Here is an 18,270-nt window from a genome sequence, read left to right on the forward strand (position 1 = left end):
TACTTAAATGTACCCTGTGTAAAACCTTAAATTGTATGAGCCCCAGTCTAGCACATGATGATGAGAAATGAACCCTATTCAATATTTTTGCTTCATATTTATTGACGGAACTCTATGTATCCATCCTTGTGAAATGAAGGAAAGAAAAGAAGATGGCTCAGGCTGCAGGATCTTCAGTGAAGCATCAAGACCAAATGTAGGTTTGGTTGCTGAGGTGGGGTTTTGAAGATTGGTTCTAGAACCAATGGTTGCAGGGAGATTCTGGGGTCAGGTGGTGTGGGACTTCAGGCTTCTGTACCTTCTGCCTGACAGTAGCATCTAGAAGAGGGAACGACCTGGATGGTTCCTCCTTGACAGATGCTGCTGCAGTGCACTCTGTCTGCTGGGGAGGGCTGTGCCCTGGCGGACCAGGTTGAATCCACTATTCCCCGTACCCCTCTACTCTGTTGTCCCAGACCGAGAAAATGAAAAGTCCACCAAATGAATCAGTGCGGGTCTGCAGATCGACCAATGGGCATTAGTGAACTTTTTTTTAACAATTAGATTTTGTGGTTGAAAGGTGGTGTCTGGATCAGGCATCCACAGATCAGGCTATTAGTTCAGTAATCTGTTGTGCACTGTGTTCAGTGGTATCCCAGTGACCAGAGAACAGTACTCCTTTTAAAAAAAAATCTCTTAAAATTCTGTGTGTTTTGGATTATTTCAATAAACCAACCACAGAGCACATATATAAATTATACAGAAATCAATTTTGATGACTTATTTAGACCTTGTGTAATATTTTCTGGGTATTTCATGGCTAACTTCTGATCTAATCTGGAATCAGTGCAAATGGTTTTGGCTTGATTGCCTCAGTGAAGTCTGCACTGTCACCAGGCTGAACGATTGAAAGCAATGTGGGTGTTATCACCATCATTAAGTGCTATGTCATATGATGTGGTCTATGACCATGATTGTTCTTGGCAAATTCTGTAGAAATGGTTTGCCATTGCCACCTTCTGGGGAGTGTCTTTACCAGGCAGTGTCACCCCAGCCATTATCAATACTGTTCAGAGATTGGCTGCCTGGTGTCAGTGGTTGCATAAGCAGAACTCATGATATACATCAGCTACTTACTTGACCGTCCGCCACCCACTCACGTAGCTTCACCTGACCCTGATCAGGAGGATAAGCAGGTGCTACATCTTGCCCACGGTGACCTGCAGGCTGCCAGAGGGAGGGAGCATTTTACAGCTCCTTTGGTAGAGATGTATCTCCACCCTGCTACCCCATCATGGGTATATCTGGTCAAAATTAGGGCCTACCAGCTTGGAAAATGGGGTTTTTGAGCAGCCTGCAAATCTGGGCTGGGTTTTAAAACTGCTTGCATGTTTCAGGAAGGTGGTCATCTTTTGCATAGTGACGCAGGCTGTGTAGTGGGTTTGACAGCATACACAATGTCTAATGGTCGTCAACTGAGGCTGTCTGCTACCCTAAAGCTGTCAAGAATTTGCTGTGAATTAAGGATTGTTCCAAGGAATTGCTTTGACCTCTCCAGGAGAAAGATCTTTCTTTTTAAAAAGAGAGAAAGCAATATTTATTTAGGATTGTGCAGCAGAGAAACAGGTCCTCACCACATTTTGTGCCCATTTATGCTGACCCAACTCAAACCCCATTTTTATTCTCTCCACGTTCCTATAAACTCCCCTAAGATTTTAGCACTCATTGAAACACTAGGCTGGACTAAAAGTGTCCAACTAATCTGCCTTCCTTCATTTCTTTGAGGTGTGGGAGGAAACTGCAACACCCAGAGGTAACTGAAGCGTTCATGAGGAGAACCTGAGCACCCGAGGTCATGATGCTGCTAATGTGCAACCTTGAAAAAAGGTCAACTTAAAAACCTATTGGCAGCAACAAGTTGGTGGGGGCGATACAGGAGGAGGGCACTCATGTTGAGTGACCCCCAGGAACTGGACATTAGAACTGGCTGTGGCAAATGTCTGTGGAAGCTGCTTCACTTGCCCCTCTGGGATATTTCACTCAGTAATCTGAGAGCGATTCTGGATTCCAGCAGAACTGATCTGCTGGTGCTGGTTTGGAGAGACACTTCCTGAAATGCCTGCTGAAGTCCCTGAGTGCAAAACTGCTTCACTACGTCACAGAAAGAACGACCACTCAGTCCAACGTATCCTTGCTGACTAATTGCAAGAGACAAAATTAATTCACATGGCATTGCAGGAATATGTTTGGTCCATTGACTTCATGCCTCTCCCAGCAAAACAATTGCATCCGTCTCCTATTCCCTCTTTATTTCCATCTATAGACAATTATTTTCTATCTATCATGTATTGTTCCAGTATGCACCTACCCTTTGGGGTTTAGATGCCCAATTCTCTGGAGTATAACTGATATGGCTCCTTTAGAAATTCTGGCCCATTCTGCAAATTAGTGACCATGTTTTAGTGTGAAGATTTGGAAATTTAAAAAGTACCTGAACTCTGGTTTGGTGCTCAGTTGTCAGCTCAACTTTGCTTCAGCCTGTGGCCATGTTTAGGATTTCTGTCTCATTTGGATTCTTGTCTAGTCTTGTCAAGTTCTCATCTAGCATCTAGTCAAGAACCCTGGTTCTTGTTTTGGTCTCGAATTTGGTTCTAGTCTCGGATACTCCAGCACTTGTGTCCTTACCATCGTCGCCTAGGGCTCTTGTCACATGTATCTGTCTGCTCCCCCTCTCAATCTTGTTTACCTGCACTGTAGGATAATTTACAGTGCCTTGAATGCTTTGTTGGGATGTGGGAAGAAACCAGAGTACCCAGGGGAAGCCACACAGTCACAGGGAGAATTGTGCATACTCAAAGTATTGAAGGTGTAAGGGCTAAACTGGGTCTTTGGGGCTGTAAGGCAAAATTAATCTCTGTTGCTACATATGAAATTAAGCACACTTCCAATTCCCTTTCAGACGCTCATCATTGAACCTGCGTCTAACCCTCTTTCAGGTGTTAACAGAGGGAAAAAAAGAAGTTGCCCCTTTTTGTCATTTATTTAAAACCTACCTTCTCTAGTTGGCAGTTGTTGAAGTTTCTCTTAATTTACACTCGTTAATTCTCCCCCTCCCCAGCTTTTCCTTCCGAGGAGGTGTCCCGGTTTCTTCAGTGTCAACTGAATTTCATAATTTCAGGTAGCATTTGAAGACTGTGTTACTCACTTGCTCTCCCCCTCCCCTTTTGAAGTTCTTCCTATTAGAATTGCATTTCCAAAACAGCAAGACATTTTGGAAATCTCCAGAGTAGTCCTTCATGGTGAAATAATTCTCTCCACCCCCCTGCCCCCGCAACTATCAGTCGGTGTTCATTCAGTAAATGTGGTGGTGTGTTTTTGGTGTAAAGAGGATGTGGTGAGCTGGCTGTCTTTAGCCTTGGCTCTAAATTGCATTTTAAAATCTGGGTCTCAAACATGTTTCCATATTTTGGATGAATTTGTAATTTATTTGCCAGTCAGCTTTAAAGAGCAAGTTGAAACTTCTTTTTACTTCTGTCGTGTCAATTGCTATCAGAGGTTAATTTTATTTATAATTATTTTTTGAGAATTTTATTTGCAAAGTATGCTATTTGTATTTTTAATTTTCTGTGCATTGGTGATTTTCAGAATATAAGAGCTTGTATGGTTGTGGCTTGTGCGTATTTCTTTATGTTGAAGCACTTTGTGCAGGAAGACCGTTTTTGGCCTGTTGACCCTATATAGGGAAATGTAGCTGATACCACTCCTGATTTTTCTCCCCCCACCACCCTCCCCCAAACTCTACAAATCTCTCTCTTTCAGATATTTATCCTGCTCCATGTAAGTGTTGTAGTTGAATCAACCTCCACTGCTACATCTGCCAGCACATTTCAAAAGCTGATAACATGAACTTCAAAATAACATTGTTTCACAGGGCTTCCCTGCCCCCCCCAGTTGTCTTCATTCTCTATCTCCTTGTCTTTGACCCCTTTGCCAATGAAAATGTTTTCAATCTATTCTGTTTACACCCTTCATATCATTAACTGACTCCATCAGATCCCTGTGCTATCTCCTCTGCTCTGAGGAGAACAGCCCAGCTTCTTCAGTATGGATATTGAGAAGATGGTTCCTATGATGCGAGAGTCTAAAACCAGAGGACACAGCCTTAAAAAGGAGATGAGGACTTTCTTTAACCAGAGAGTGGTGAATCTGTGAAATTTGTTTCCACAGATGGCTGTGGAGGCCAAGTCATTTAAGGCAGAAGTTGATAGATTCTTGATTAGCCAGGCATGAAGGGATAAGGGGAGAAGGCAAGAGATTAGAGCTGAGAAGAGAAATGGATCAGCTGTGATGAAATGGTGGAGTGGACTTGATGGGCCAAGTGGCCTCATTCTACTCCAATCTTATGGTCTTATTATGTAGCCCCATCAAAGGTCTTTGGAAGCCTTATACACAGAATGTGAATTACTCCTTTTACTCTGCATCAGATGCTAATGATGCCTTTGGCTGCTGGATTGTATGTGTGAAATGTTTTGTGCTCCTAAATACTGTACTTTTATTCTCTAGCAGCTTGTTAAAAACCACCATATACTGATCATTTTAATGGTAGAGCGAACTTGCTCCATGGCTTTCTCTAGGCTCTGTGTCCTTTGAAATAAAACTGGAAATACTGAAAAATCTGAGGTTGTTTTGGGGGACAGGGAATCAGAAATTAATTTTTTGGGTCAAATTCCCTTCATGAGAATTGAATAAGTAAAATTCTTCAACCAGATTCTTTTTACCTGGACTGCGGAGTGTTTCCAGCATCTGGTGTTTTCTTGATTTCCATTTCCTTTGGCTCTCTGACTCTCCCTTCAACTCCTGTCACCCCATTTCTTCATCCAATCCATCAGAAGGTACTAGGGCATCTTAAAGGAGATAGACTGGAATCTCCTCAAACCAGCTGTATCAGGCATCACAGAATATGTCTCGAACAAAGTTCAAAGCCCATTTCTTTGAATTTCTCTGCCAGCATGCAATGATAATGGCATTACCCTTTGACACTTTCTACTTAAATCCCCTCCCACCAACCTACATCCTGAATTTTAAAAGCAATCTGTAATGGCATTGCATTTAGAAACATTGAAACACAGAAAACCTACAGCATAATTCAGGCCCTTCAGCCCAAAATGCTGTGCCGAACATGTCCTTACCTGAGAAATTACCTAGGCTTACCCATAGCCCTCTATTTTTCTGAGCTCCATATACCTATCCAGGAGTCTCTTAAAGACCCTTTCGTATCCGCCTCCACAACCATTGCCGACCGCCCATTCCACGCTCTCACCACTCTCTGCGTTTTTAAAAAAAAACTTACCCCTGACATTTCCTCTGTACCTACTTTCAAGCACCCTAAAACTGTGCCCTCTCGTGCTTGCCATTTCAGCCCTGGGAAAAAGCCTCTGACTATCCATTTGATCAGTTTCAGTTGCCACCTGTCCTACCTATAAAGCCATGATATCTAATACAGGTTTACCCCGCTATCCGAAGGTAGAGCGTTCCTATGAAATGGTTTGTAAGCTGGAATGTCGTAAAGTGAATAAGCGATTACCATTTATTAATATGGAAAAAATTTTTGAGTGTTTCCAGACCCATAATATAACCTACAAAATCATGCCAAATAACACATAAAACCTAAAATAACAGTAACATATAGTAAAAGCAGTAATGATATGATAAATACACAGCCTATATAAAGTAGAAATACTTTTCTGCAGCATTGTCCAGCACAGCGAAAATCTCGCGGGAGCACTCGGCAGAAACACTCTCTCCGGTAACTTCTAAGCTATGAAGCTGCCAAATCATACCAAATAACTCATAAAAATACACAGCCTATATAAAGTAGAAATAATGTATGTGCAGTGTAGTTTCACTTACTCCAGTAAATTGTAGTTTCATCACAGTTAAACACTTATACGAATAACCACCTGACGCAATCGGCAATCGCCTCTGATCTGGGCCGACATTTACGTGCCGGGCAGCATCTAATTAATGAGCTTGTTTATTTCGGCTTTTTTCTTAAAGATGTGCTGGGTGCGTTGCGACTACCGCTGCATTCTTCGCAGCAATGTATCGGTCCGCGGCCCGGAGGTTGGGGACCACTGCTTAAACTATGAAGCTGCCCTCATCTCAGAAACCGATCAAACCACCCATGACTACCTTTAAGTTCCACTTTCGCAACACTTTCATCACCATCGTCCAGTACTTTGTGTTTCAGCTTATTAAAAAGACTGATTTCTCCTTAAGTATAAGAAAACTTAACAGAACACCATGCTTTGTACACCCATCAATCCACTCAAGCAATAGACTTTCCGTTTTATCCATTTTTGGATGCCGACTAAGAGAGACCACTTTGCTACGAGCAGATCCAACAGTAACATCGATAGCTTTCAAAATTCTTTCTCTGAGTATAAAAACGCAGGCAAGTTCAACGTGCGGACAATGTCCTTACTTCGTTCACCACGATCGAAACGCTTAATTATGTCCAGTTTTACGCTTATGAGCTATTTTAGGCTTTTTCAATACCTTAGAACTCACCTTGCTAACAAAAACAAAATAAATCAAGATAAAGCACGTATTTAAGCAATGCTGGCTAGAATGCAGTTCTGGGGGAGGAGCTTGGCTGTTTGGGTGTGCCCTGCCTTTTTTTGTTAACAGTGAAAACACCTTCTGTTAGCAAAAACAGGTAACTAATGTGGGTCTTTCGTAACAGCGAGGTGTCATAAAGCGAACGTTCAGGAAACGGGGGCCACCTGTACTTTCCCCTCCATCTACCTGAATAACTCAAAGTTCAAAGTAAAAATTTATTGTTAGAATACATATGTGTCACCGCATACAACCCTGAGATTCTTTTTCCTGCGGGTATACTTAGCAAATCTATCGGACAGTAACTGTAAACAGGATCGATGGACAACAAACTGTGCAAATGCAAATATAAGTAAATAGCAATAAATAATGAGTATGAAATAACTATATAACAGAGTCCTTCAATGAGTGTAGTTATCCCCTTTTGTTCAAGAGCCTGATGATTGAGGGGTAGTAACTGTTCTTGAACCTGGTGGTGCGAGTCCTGAGGCACCTGTACCTTCTATCTGATGGCAGCAGCGATAAAAGAGCATGGCCTGGGTGGTGAGGGTCTTTGATGATGGATGCTGCTTTTCTACGGCAACGTTTCATGTAGATGTGCTCAATGGTTGGGAGGGCTTTACCTGTGATGTACTGGACCGAATTCTTTACATTTTGTAGGATTTGAGGTCACCTACCTCAAAAGCATTGGTGTCCTCATACCAGGTCATAATGCAGCCAGTCAGCACACTTTCCACCACACATCTACAGAAGTTTGCCAAGGTTTACCTCACTGAGACGTTTGCCAAGGTTTACCTCACTGAGACGTGGCTAAAGGATGCGTGTCTCTGGGAGCTGAACGTCCAAGGATACACGGTGTATCGGAAGGATAGGAAGGTAGGCAGAGGGGGAGGTCTGACTTTATTGGTAAGAAATGATATTAAATCATTAGAAAGAGGTGATATAGGATTTGGAAGGTGCAGTACCTTTATGGGTTGAGCTAAGAAATCGCAGGGGTAAAAGGACCCTGATGACAGTTATTTATGGGCCTCCAAACAGTTGCAGGGATGTGGACTACAAATTACAACAGGAAATAGAAAAGACTTGTTAGAAGGGCAGTGTTATGATAATTATTTTAACATGCGAGTGGATTGGGAAAATCAGGTCGGCACTGGATCTCAAGAGAGAGAATTTGTAGAATGTCTGCAAGATGGCTTTTTAGAACAGCTTGTTGTTGAGCCCACTAGGGGATCGGCTGTACTGGATTGGGTATTGTGTAATGGACCGGAGGTGATTAGAGAGATCGAGGTGAAAGAACCCTTAGGAGGCAGTGATCATAACATGATTGAGTTCACTGTGAAATTTGAAAAAGAGAAGTCGAAATCTGATGTATCGGTATTTCAGTGGAGTAAAGGAAATTACAGTGGCATGAGAGAGGAACTGGCCAAAGTTGACTGGAAAGGGACACCGGCGGGAAAGGCGGCAGAGCAGCAGTGGCTAGAGTTTATGCGAGATGTGAGGAAGGTGCAAGACAGGTATATCCAAAAAAGAAGAAATTTTCGAATGGAAAAAGGATGCAACTGTGATTGACAAGAGAAGTCAAAGCCAAAGTTAAAGCAAAGGAGAAGGGCATACAAGGAAGCAAAAATTAGTATGAAGACAGAGGATTGGGAAGTTTTTAAAACCTTACAAAAGGAAACTAAGAAGGTCATTAAGAGGGAGAAGATTAACTATGAAAGGAAGCTAGCAAATAATATCAAAGAGGATACTAAGAGCTTTTTCAAGTATATAAAGAGTAAAAGACAGGTGAGAGTAGATATAGGACCGATAGAAAATGATACTGGAGAAATTGTAATGGGAGATAAGGAGATGGCAGAGGAACTGAACGAGTATTTTGCATCGGTCTTCACTGAGGAAGACAGCAGTATACCTGACACTCAAGGGTGGCAGGGAAGAGAAGTGTGCGCAGTCACAATTACGACAGAAAAAGTACTCAGGAAGCTGAATAGTCTAAAGGTAGATAAATCTCCCAGACCAGATGGAATGCACTCTCGTGTCCTGAAGGAAGTAGCTGTGGAGATTGCGGAGGCATTAGCGATGATCTTTCAAAAGTTGATAGATCCTGGCATAGTTCTGGAGTACTGGAAGATTGCAAATGTCACTCCGCTATTTAAGAAGGGGGCAAGGAAGCAAAAAGGAAATTATAGACCTGTTAGCTTGACATTGGTGGTTGGGAAGTTGTTGGAGTCGATTGTCAAGGATGAGGTTACAGAGTACCTGGAGGCATATGACAAGATAGGCAGAACTCAGCATGGATTCCTTAAAGGAAAATCCTGCCTGACAAGCCTATTACAATTTTTTGAGGAAATTACCAGTAGGCTAGACAGGGGAGATGCAGTGGATGTTGTATATTTGGATTTTCAGAAGGCCTTTGACAAGGTGCCACACATGAGGCTACTTAACAAGGTAAGGGCCCATGGAATTACAGGAAAGTTACATACGTGGATAGAGCGTTGGCTGATTGGCAGGAAACAGAGAGTGGGGAGAAAGGGATCCTATTCTGGTTGGCTGCCGGTTACCAGTGGTGTTCCACAGGGGTCTGTGTTGGGGCCACTTCTGTTTACATTGTACATCAACGATTTGGATTATAGAATAGATGGCTTTGTGGCTAAATTTGCTGACGATACGAAGATAGGTGGAGGGGCCGGTAGTGCTTAGGAAATGGAGAGTCTGCAGAGAGACTTGGATAGATTGGAAGAATGGGCAAAGAAGTGGCAAATGAAATACAATGTTGGAAAGTGTATGGTTATGCACTTTGGCAGAAGAAATAAACGGGCAGACTATTATTTAAATGGGTAAAGAATTCAAAGTTCTGAGATGCAACGGGACTTGGGAGTCCTGGTACAGGTTACCCTTAAGGTTAACCTCCAGGTTGAGTCGGTAGTGAAGAAGGCGAATGCAATGTTGGCATTCATTTCTAGAGGAATAGAGTGTAGGAGCAGGGATGTGATGTTGAGGCTCTATAAGGTGCTGGTGAGACTTCACTTGGAGTACTGTGGGCAGTTTTGGTCTCCTTACTTAAGAAAGGATGTGCTGAAGTTGGAGAGGATACAGAGAAGATTCACCAGAATAATTCCTGGAATGAGAGGGTTAACATATGAGGAATGTTTGTCTGCTCTTGGACTGTATTCCTTGGAGTTTAGAAGAATGAGGGGAGACCTCATAGAAACATTTTGAATGTTGAAAGGCATGGACAGAGTGGATGTGGAAAAGTTGTTTCTCATGATGGGGGAGTCTAGTATGAGAGGGCATGACTTAAGGATTGAAGGGCGCCCATTCAGAACAGAAACGCGAAGAAATTTTTTTAGAGGGTGATGAATCTATGGAATTTGTTGCCACGGGCAGCAGTAGAGGCCAAGTCATCGGGTGTATTTAAGGCAGAGATTGATAGGTATCTGAGTAGCCAGGGCATCAAAGGTTATGGTGAGAAGGCTGAGGAGTGGGATTAAATGGGAGAATGGGTCAGTTCATGGTAAAATGGTGGAGCAGACTCGATAGGCCGAATGGCCGACTTCTGCTCCTTTGTCTTATGGTCTTATAGCCTTTACGATGACATGCCGAATCTCTGCAGACTCCTGAGGAAGTAGAGGTGCTGTCATGCTTTCTTTGCAAGTATATTTATATGATGGGTCCAGGACCGGTCCTCTGAGATAGTGACACCCAGGAATTTAAAGTTACTGACCCTCTCCACCTCTAATCCTCTGATGATTACCGGCTCATGGGCCTTTGGTTTCTCGCTCCTGAAGGCCACAATCAGTTCCTTGGTCTTATTGACATTGAGTGTGAGGTTGTTGTTATTACACCACTCAAGCAAGTTTACAATCTCCCTCCTGCATGCTGATTCATCACCACCCACAACAGTGGTGTCATATCCAAACTTGTATATGGTGTTGGTGCTCTATTTAGCTAAGTAGTCATAGGTGTAAAGCAAGTAGAGCAGGGGACTAAGCACACATCCCTGCGCTGCACCTGTGTTGATGGAGATTGTGAGGGAGAACCTTTTGCCCACCTCAGCTGACTAGGGTCTGCAAGTGAGGAAATCCAGGAGGTGCCATAAGGGGAATAGAGTAGGTGTGCCATAAGTTCAAATTGCTGCCTTTTAATAACCTGTAATTTGTAAGAAATTGCCCTTTTAAGATGGCTGCAATATTAATTCCGATAGGAAGCCAGTTCATGTGTTGAATTGGTGCAATTTTGGAATAAAAATGCATCTGAAGACGTGTTGGCATGGTCTGATGTTGGGGGCAGGCATGTTTGCACACAGCCTTCCTCTTTAGAGACCAGTAGTAAACAGTGGCGAGAAGAAAATGCAGATTGTTCAAGGCATATCTCTTTTCCACCCCCACCTGACCCATTATACTTATGTGCTGGTATCCACAGAGCTGAACTTGGAATGTGGTTTTCAACATGTCCTGTGTTGTATGTCACAGTTAGTTTGAGGAAAATTCACTTTCTTTTGTGTTTATAATTTTTAAAAAATCTGATGCTTGCCCAAAGTATGTAGATGAACACGAGAAGGTCTGCAGATGCTATAAATCCAAAACAAGGCAAATAAGACACTGGAGGAACTCTGCAGGTCAGGCAGCATCTATGGAAAAGAATAATCAGTGGATGTTTCAGAAGAGACCCTTCTTCAGGACTGAGAAGGAAAGGGAAAGATGCCAAAATAAAAAGGTGGTGAGAGGGGAAAGAGGCCAGCTGGAAGGTAGATGAAGTCATGCTGTTGTGTTTCTGTGAGGCTGAGGTTGTCAGTGCAGGGACAAAAAAGATTACCTTTGAGCAAATGGAAAGATGCGGAAGACCACAGGAGTTGCCTGACATGCTGAGTACTTCTAACATTTTGTATTTTTACTTCAGCCTGAAAGAAGATTGCCTGCATCTGAAGTTTGGGCAGAGCTATGTCATCAGGAAGGTATAATGAAAATGGGTTGGGAAACTCATTTAACTTCGATCCTCCTCCTAAACACAACAGAAACCACATTGAAGGTTTTTGTTTTGCCATCAGATGGTTCTGCTGTGTGGAATATCACCATTCCTTGCAACATTGTCGATTGTGGCCATCTTGGTTGTTTATTTTTGGATAAGTCACACTTTTTGTTAGAATGGAAATGTTAGTTGATATTTTTCAAGAATATAGCATTTGAATATAACCTTTCAGTACCCTCTTTTATCTGCCCAACTTTCTTTGCTGTGGTTTTGAGGATTTAACTGCTAATGAAGAAACTTGTTATTGTAAAATTAATTACTGTTTCTACGTAACAATATGTAAATGTTTGTGGATATTTTGATCTTAACGTTCACAAATGGCTATGTTTAAAGATGAGCATTCTTTTCCAGTTAGCATGTGGCACAGCGCCATCTAAACTTGGGAGGTCCTCTGTTTGAAGTCTGCCCTGTGAAGCATACGTTGTTGCTACTGATCTGAGGTTCTTCAACCATGACAAATGAATAATCAGCCCTACAGCCGAGTACTGGAAGACCACTTCCTTGCTAAGTATCTACTTTTGCCTTTTTGTGGAGGAGCTGCTGTTGTTTGATCCTACCCTTTGGCACCATATCTGAAGCCTGAGATGCATGGATATACCACTGTTCATTAAAAAAAATGCTACTTCACCAGAACCACCTTCTCATTTGGAACAATTTCCTCCCATCATTTTTAACATCAACTCATAAGGTCATCTAATTCTGAAGTGACGAAACTTAAAGGTGTGGAGAAAGAATCATACTTGAGGCACTTACACGGGCAGTCCCATAAATTAGAAAATACAGAAGAGTTCCTTGGTATGGTAACAATACCTGTGCTGTATTGTAAAGAATGGCACCAGAAGAACATAACGCTGATTTTTTAAAAAACAATTACTAAAAGTGGAGAGTAATCCAGCAGGCCAGGCAGCATCTATGGAAAAGAGTAAACAGTTGATGTTTTGGACTGAGACCCTTCGTCAGGACTGGAAAGGAAGGGGAGAAGTCAGAGTAAGAAGGTGGGGGGAGGGGGAGGAAGAAGTACAAGGTGGTAGGTGATAGGTGGAACTAGAGGAGAGGTGAAGTGAGGAGCTGGGAAGTTGATTGCTGAAAGAGATGAGAGTAGCATATCATATGTATCTAAGAGTGGGAGTTGTCACCTATAACACGAAATTGCTGAGTTGTAGACCACAGTCCAGCACACCATGGAAATCAGTGTCCCCTCCGTAGTCTGTCTACTCCACTTGGTGCCTCGGTAAAGCAGCCAACGGAATCAAAGTCTCCACCCACCGCAGACATTCTCTCTTCCCCGCCAGAAGGTAGAAAAGCCTGAAAGCACGTGCCACCGGGCTCAGGAACACCTTCTGTCACACTGTTAAATGACTTGGGCCACAATAAGATGGACTCTTGACCTTCCAATCTACCTCATTATGTCCTTGAAACTTATCGTCTGGCTGCCTGCTCTGCACTTCCTCTGTAACTGTAACACTTCATTCACATTCTGTAGCTGCTTTCCCTTGTACTACTTCAATGCTCCTCTTCTTCTTGGTCCCTTAGCTCCCCAAGGAGCACAGGACATCGATGACCTGTCTCCATCGTCCGACGTCAATGGTATGGTTTGGAGTTCAGCAATATTTCTGTAAGCCATTGTATCCACCATACAGGTGATTGGTTTACACAGCTTCATCAGAGCCCTATTGGCTGGTCTTGTCCATTTCCACCTCTCACGAGGGGGACATAGGGTTGGACTTTGAGAGGCTCTTCAATGCTCTATTGTAGTATTGTTTTGTGTGGCCTGGGAGGGGCAGACATGAGTCTGTCCATTCGGGAGCTGGGGTTATGAAATGACATGCAATACAGTGTCTTCACTACCTAGATACAGGTGACAATAATAAACTAATTTCCTAATTTTATTTTCCTTTTGTGGCTTTAATCTGGTGGGATGAATGAAACACAATGGGAAATCTGCTCTTTGCATCAGTCTAACTTTTGCTAACTGGGCAAAATCCACTTCTTCCCTCTGAATGGGGTCGAATCTTAAGGACAGCTCTGTTGCTGTCGTGTCTGTTACACTTGGAAACAATTGGTTAAATTTGTGGATTATTGGAATACTGGAGAGTGGAAATACTTTGAGGAATGGAATGTAAAATTGCAGGGTAAGGATTGTCACTTGAGGATAGCTGAACCCAGTTGGAACGATGGAGCAACAGGGATTGAAACCTGCTTCGATTTGTGCCGCTGAAAAAAAAATTCCCTGGTAAACTGAGGCAGTGCAGTGGTCATGTGACTCTGTTGGGCAGAGCCATAGCAGATGTTTGTTGACATGTAAAGATGTACTTCTCAAAAGGCTTGCCTGGTGAGCTGTTGTACTAACTGGCAATAAAATTCTTTCTGTTTAAGCTGTAGTTCAGTTTAAATCTGATGTGTGTTTCCTCAGACTTCTGAAGCGGCTACAGCTATTTCAATTGAATTGTCACCCATTTTGAGTGGAAAGAGTCTGGGGATTTTTTTCCCCCAAAATAAAAGGGGAAAATTCGAGCATCTTATCGTACTGGTACTTTGGATTCCTGAAGCCAGCGAGTTACTGAGCTCACCTTTGGTCATGTGATACAGCATTCAACGGCAGTGAGGATCCGGGCTGATGGAAGTGCAAATCAGCAGGGGATTCATCTTGAATTCTGCTTTAGCAGCTCACCAAGCCGGCTGGAGAATGCCATTGGCAGAGGCTGTGACGATGTCGACCATCCACCATCTGTCCTCTACCACAGTCCAAGGTGCACGATTCGGGAGAAAACGTAGATTGTTTTATCAAGGATGCCGAGAAGGGCTGTATACTCTTGAGCCGTCACTGTTGATGTGTTTTATGATCCTTGCAACGTTTGCTTGGCTGGGTCTGATCAGGCAGGCCTCACAGTAGACGTGACTCCTGTGATAATTTAGTAAATAATGGCCTCAATGCTTTATGCAGTATTCTCTTTGGATATATTGTGTAGCTGATGAATGCTGCTGGCGATTCTGCATTTAACTCATTCTTAACTTGCAGATGAACAGGCGCTCTGTCTTCATTGACATTCATCGCCAGGGAAATATTATGCAGTGCTGTTTTTTTTCATGTGCGTAGCATTGTGTTGTATTGACTTTGTCTCACAGGTTTTAATGTTGTGTACTGCTGTTCCTGTCCACAGCAAAGGGACATATGCTTCTTGACAGCAAACGGCATCTGGGCATCTGTTAATTGTGTTAATAATCTGTTAATAAGTTCATTGTGTTTGAGTCTGACCACTGCATCTTCGGGCTGTTTGATTTCTACATCTGTGGGCCATATCAGATTTCAAGCCATTTTATAACCTCGGCTGTTTAGATCTGTGATGATGACTTTTTTTTGGTAATTCTGACTAAGGTTAAGGTTGCCTCATTGTTGAAATATTCAGTTTATTTTGTGATGTGCAATACAGTTGTTTGGGGTACAGAAGGTACATTTGGTAAGCATCTAGTAGGGCTTTGCAAGTTCGGTCAGATTGCTGCGTGAACGGCAATGTCTCCAGTGTCTGGGGCACGTATGAAAGGTAAAGCAATTTAATGATGTTAATTTAACACTTTATTGCTTTGCAAAGTCATATTATTGTTTACTTTTTAATTTGAACATCTTGGGTTATTAATGTGTAAATTATCATCATAAGAAATCAATGTTTTTATGTATTGTGCTTGTTTTCTGGAAAAAGCTTGTTTAATGATTTTTTTTGTTCCTCTTGTTGGTTTTGCAGTGGTGTTTTATGATAATTTATGTACAACAGACAGACTTCTCAGAGGGCCGCAAACCAAGATGTCAGCTGTCCATTTCCCCCCTCAGATGCTCCCACATCTCGAGTTACTCCAGCACCTACGTGCTGATGACTTTCTGGGCCTCTTCCCCTGTTTTACAATCCACCACCACTCACCCAACTTTACCCTCCCTATCAGACCATGTCTTATTGGGTGGCTGGCTTCATTTAACCTAATTTGCTTGTTTATCGATGTGTCTTGAGAAGCAGGTTTGTTGCGTACAGGCCTCCATGTTGTAGCCTAGGACTGGTTTCACAAAGGACAGAAAGTAATCACATTCTGTTCTTTCCCTTTTCAAATTGTTATAAGGCCTGTACATCCAGGCTTCATTGTTGGCAGCTACCTAGCGGCTGATCTCCTGACTTTCGCAGGCAACAATGACCATGCCCCTGTGCGTGTGTGTGTATGTGAGAGAGAGAGACCCTGTAGTGGGGACCGCATCACATAGTTTACCCTCCCATGGGCCAGACTACTGGAACTGTTAGTGTGAAGCTAAAAGTCTGACTGCTAGCCGATAGCTTGCTGGGGAAATAAGGAAAGATGTTGGGTTCTCTTTCATTGGCTTTAATCTTTACAAATTCATGGGAGGTGATGAGAAAAATATCAGAATAGATATGAATTTTCTGTAGTGGTATTATGTCCGCCACAGTACATTATATTTGAATTGTAAAGTACGCAGTAGTTTATAAAAACACAGGCCAGTACAGTTGGGAGAGCCGCTGCCAACTGCACCGGCAACCCAGGTTGAATCCTGAGACTGACATTGTCTGTATGGAGTTTGTGTGTTCTCCTTGTGGCTGTGTGGATTTCCCCTGGGACTTCTGGTTTCCTCCCACATCCCAGAGTCTTGCAGGCTGTTGGGTTAATTGTTGCACTACAAATTGCCCCTCGCGTGCAGGTGAGTGGTAGAGTCTGAGGGGAGTATGGAGACAATAAGGTGGAACTATTGTAAATGGGTGGTTAATAATTGATGTGAGCTTGGTAGGCCGAAGGGCCTGTCTTGTGCCTTATGATTCACTGGCTCTATGAGTCTCTGGTCCCTTTGTTAGGTAATATTGCTCATGCTATTGTTAGATGCCTTGTGTTTATACTGGGGCAGCTGTAGGGAAGCCAATGATCAGCTTGTTTTGTCGTGTGTTCAGGGATATTGCTGTGTCCTTGTAGCTCGTTGCCATATCAATGCTTATGGATTCGAATCCTGCATCGGGTCTCAAACATTAGCTTTAACCTGATATTTTGATGCTAAACTGCAAAGAAAGCTGAATTGTCTGAGATGCTGTTATTATCATTTTTGTTGGTTCAAAAAAAATCAAGTCAGTTTGTAACTCTGGTCATTTTTTTGTAAAAGATTGAAACCAATGGTAGGATGATTTTGATGCATTTTACGGCTTTATCCTTTTTAATTCTTCTGTGGTTCATTCAGCTTCTTGCTCTCTGCCTCCCATTTTGTGAAGCACAGCAGTTGTTTAGTTTCACGTTGATGCCCCTTGGACATTCAGCCCGCTATGAAAGCTGTGGAGAGTAAGAATAACACACACTTCCTTTTAGTTTCTGTAACCTGGATCCCCTTTCTTGGTAGAATTTGGCCAACAACTTCAGCACATTCCAAATTTACAGAAGCATTTTCAGTGATCCTATATGCAAAGGGCAGGGCAAAGCCTGGTAGTTTAGACTTTCCATCTTGTTTGTCATCTGTATCAACAATCTGGATGGTAACAGGTCTGCGTGGGTTGTTTGGGATGAAGAGCCTGTTTCTGTGTTGAAATGCTCTGAGCCCACCCGTGCTGTCATTTTAATAAAGATAGTGTACCATTACAATTAACATCAAGGAGTTGAAATGAGAATGTCAATCCATAGTTTGTTTGTACTAAAGTGAGGCAGAGTGGAAAATTAGCCTGTGATTGAGAGCCAAGTTGATTTTTTGATGTGCCAGTCAGTGAGAGACCTGATCATTTTGTTTGGTGTTATCAGTGTCTCTCCATGCAGAGTAGCTTGTTACTGCATGAAAGTTGAAAATATTGCAGGCACTGGATGCTTTCAGGGCAGCGTCTGTGAAAAGAGAAGCAGATATTTAATGTTTAAAGGTGTGGGTTCTTTGTCAGAACTGGGAAAATGAGAAAACAAGTTAGTTTTATGTCACAGACAGAGGGGGATGGATGGGCAATAGGAATATCTTTGGTTAGGGTGAGGCCAGGGTTGCATTGGATAAAAGTTGTGTAGTTTCCCTGGTCAAATGGCTCACTGAGGTGATGACACAGACAAAATTCATGCCTTGTGTGTTGAAAGGATTGCCCCAGGTTCAGTGTCTTATGATTCATTTTCCGAAGGTAGCAAACCATTTAATATGATTAAATATCTTCAAAAAAGCAAATATTCAGATGACTTTCTGTCTTAGTATTTTTTTCAATAAATTGAAACGTTTCGATTGGTTGTGGAAAAACTGCAGAGACATAATAAAATGCTTTTCTTTATAATGGGAAATGTGACTCTTGCATTGCTTGCACTATGGGGAGATGTAAGATTGTAATGAATTCAGTTCCTGTTTTTAACAGGCAGTATGTAAACTGCAAGGACAACATAGATGAAGACGTTGAGGAACAGTTCCAAGCAGAGCTCATCTTTCACCAAGTTTAATACTTTTTAAACCACCCAATCTATTTTTTTCTTTCCTGATCTTGTTTTTCCTTGGCAAATTCAACTCACAGTCACATTTTGGTTGACAGCTCCAGAAAAGTTTTGAGGTGAATGGACTGTCTTCCTGCTACGTTTACTTGTTGTGTCATAGTTCAGAATAAGTAGACCAGGCCTATACCAAACTAAAAATACACAAACCAGGAATGTTGCATTTTC

The 18,270-nt window shown here is 42.4% G+C and overlaps 1 protein-coding gene across 8 annotated transcripts in view; it reads left to right on the forward strand.

Annotated features, from left to right (window-relative positions):
* The window catches only part of jarid2b (jumonji and AT-rich interaction domain containing 2b), a 358,906-nt gene that overhangs the window by 177,843 nt on the left and 162,793 nt on the right, over positions 1-18,270 (forward strand). The window contains exon 1 of one of the 8 annotated variants that reach the window (XM_072283630.1): positions 13,935-13,954. The exons of 5 other annotated variants lie outside the window; for them this stretch is intronic. Coding sequence is in view for 2 of the 3 variants with exons in the window: in XM_072283628.1 (XP_072139729.1) it covers positions 14,333-14,372 (40 nt within the window). In the remaining variant the exon portion in view is untranslated. Of the gene's footprint in view, positions 1-13,934; positions 13,955-14,315; positions 14,373-15,144; positions 15,165-18,270 lie in introns of those variants that run through there. 2 more of the 8 variants (XM_072283628.1, XM_072283629.1) reach the window with 2 other exon arrangements.

The sequence above is a fragment of the Mobula birostris genome, chromosome 19 (assembly GCF_030028105.1).
Source record: "Mobula birostris isolate sMobBir1 chromosome 19, sMobBir1.hap1, whole genome shotgun sequence".
In the NCBI taxonomy this organism is placed as follows: domain Eukaryota; kingdom Metazoa; phylum Chordata; class Chondrichthyes; order Myliobatiformes; family Myliobatidae; genus Mobula; species Mobula birostris.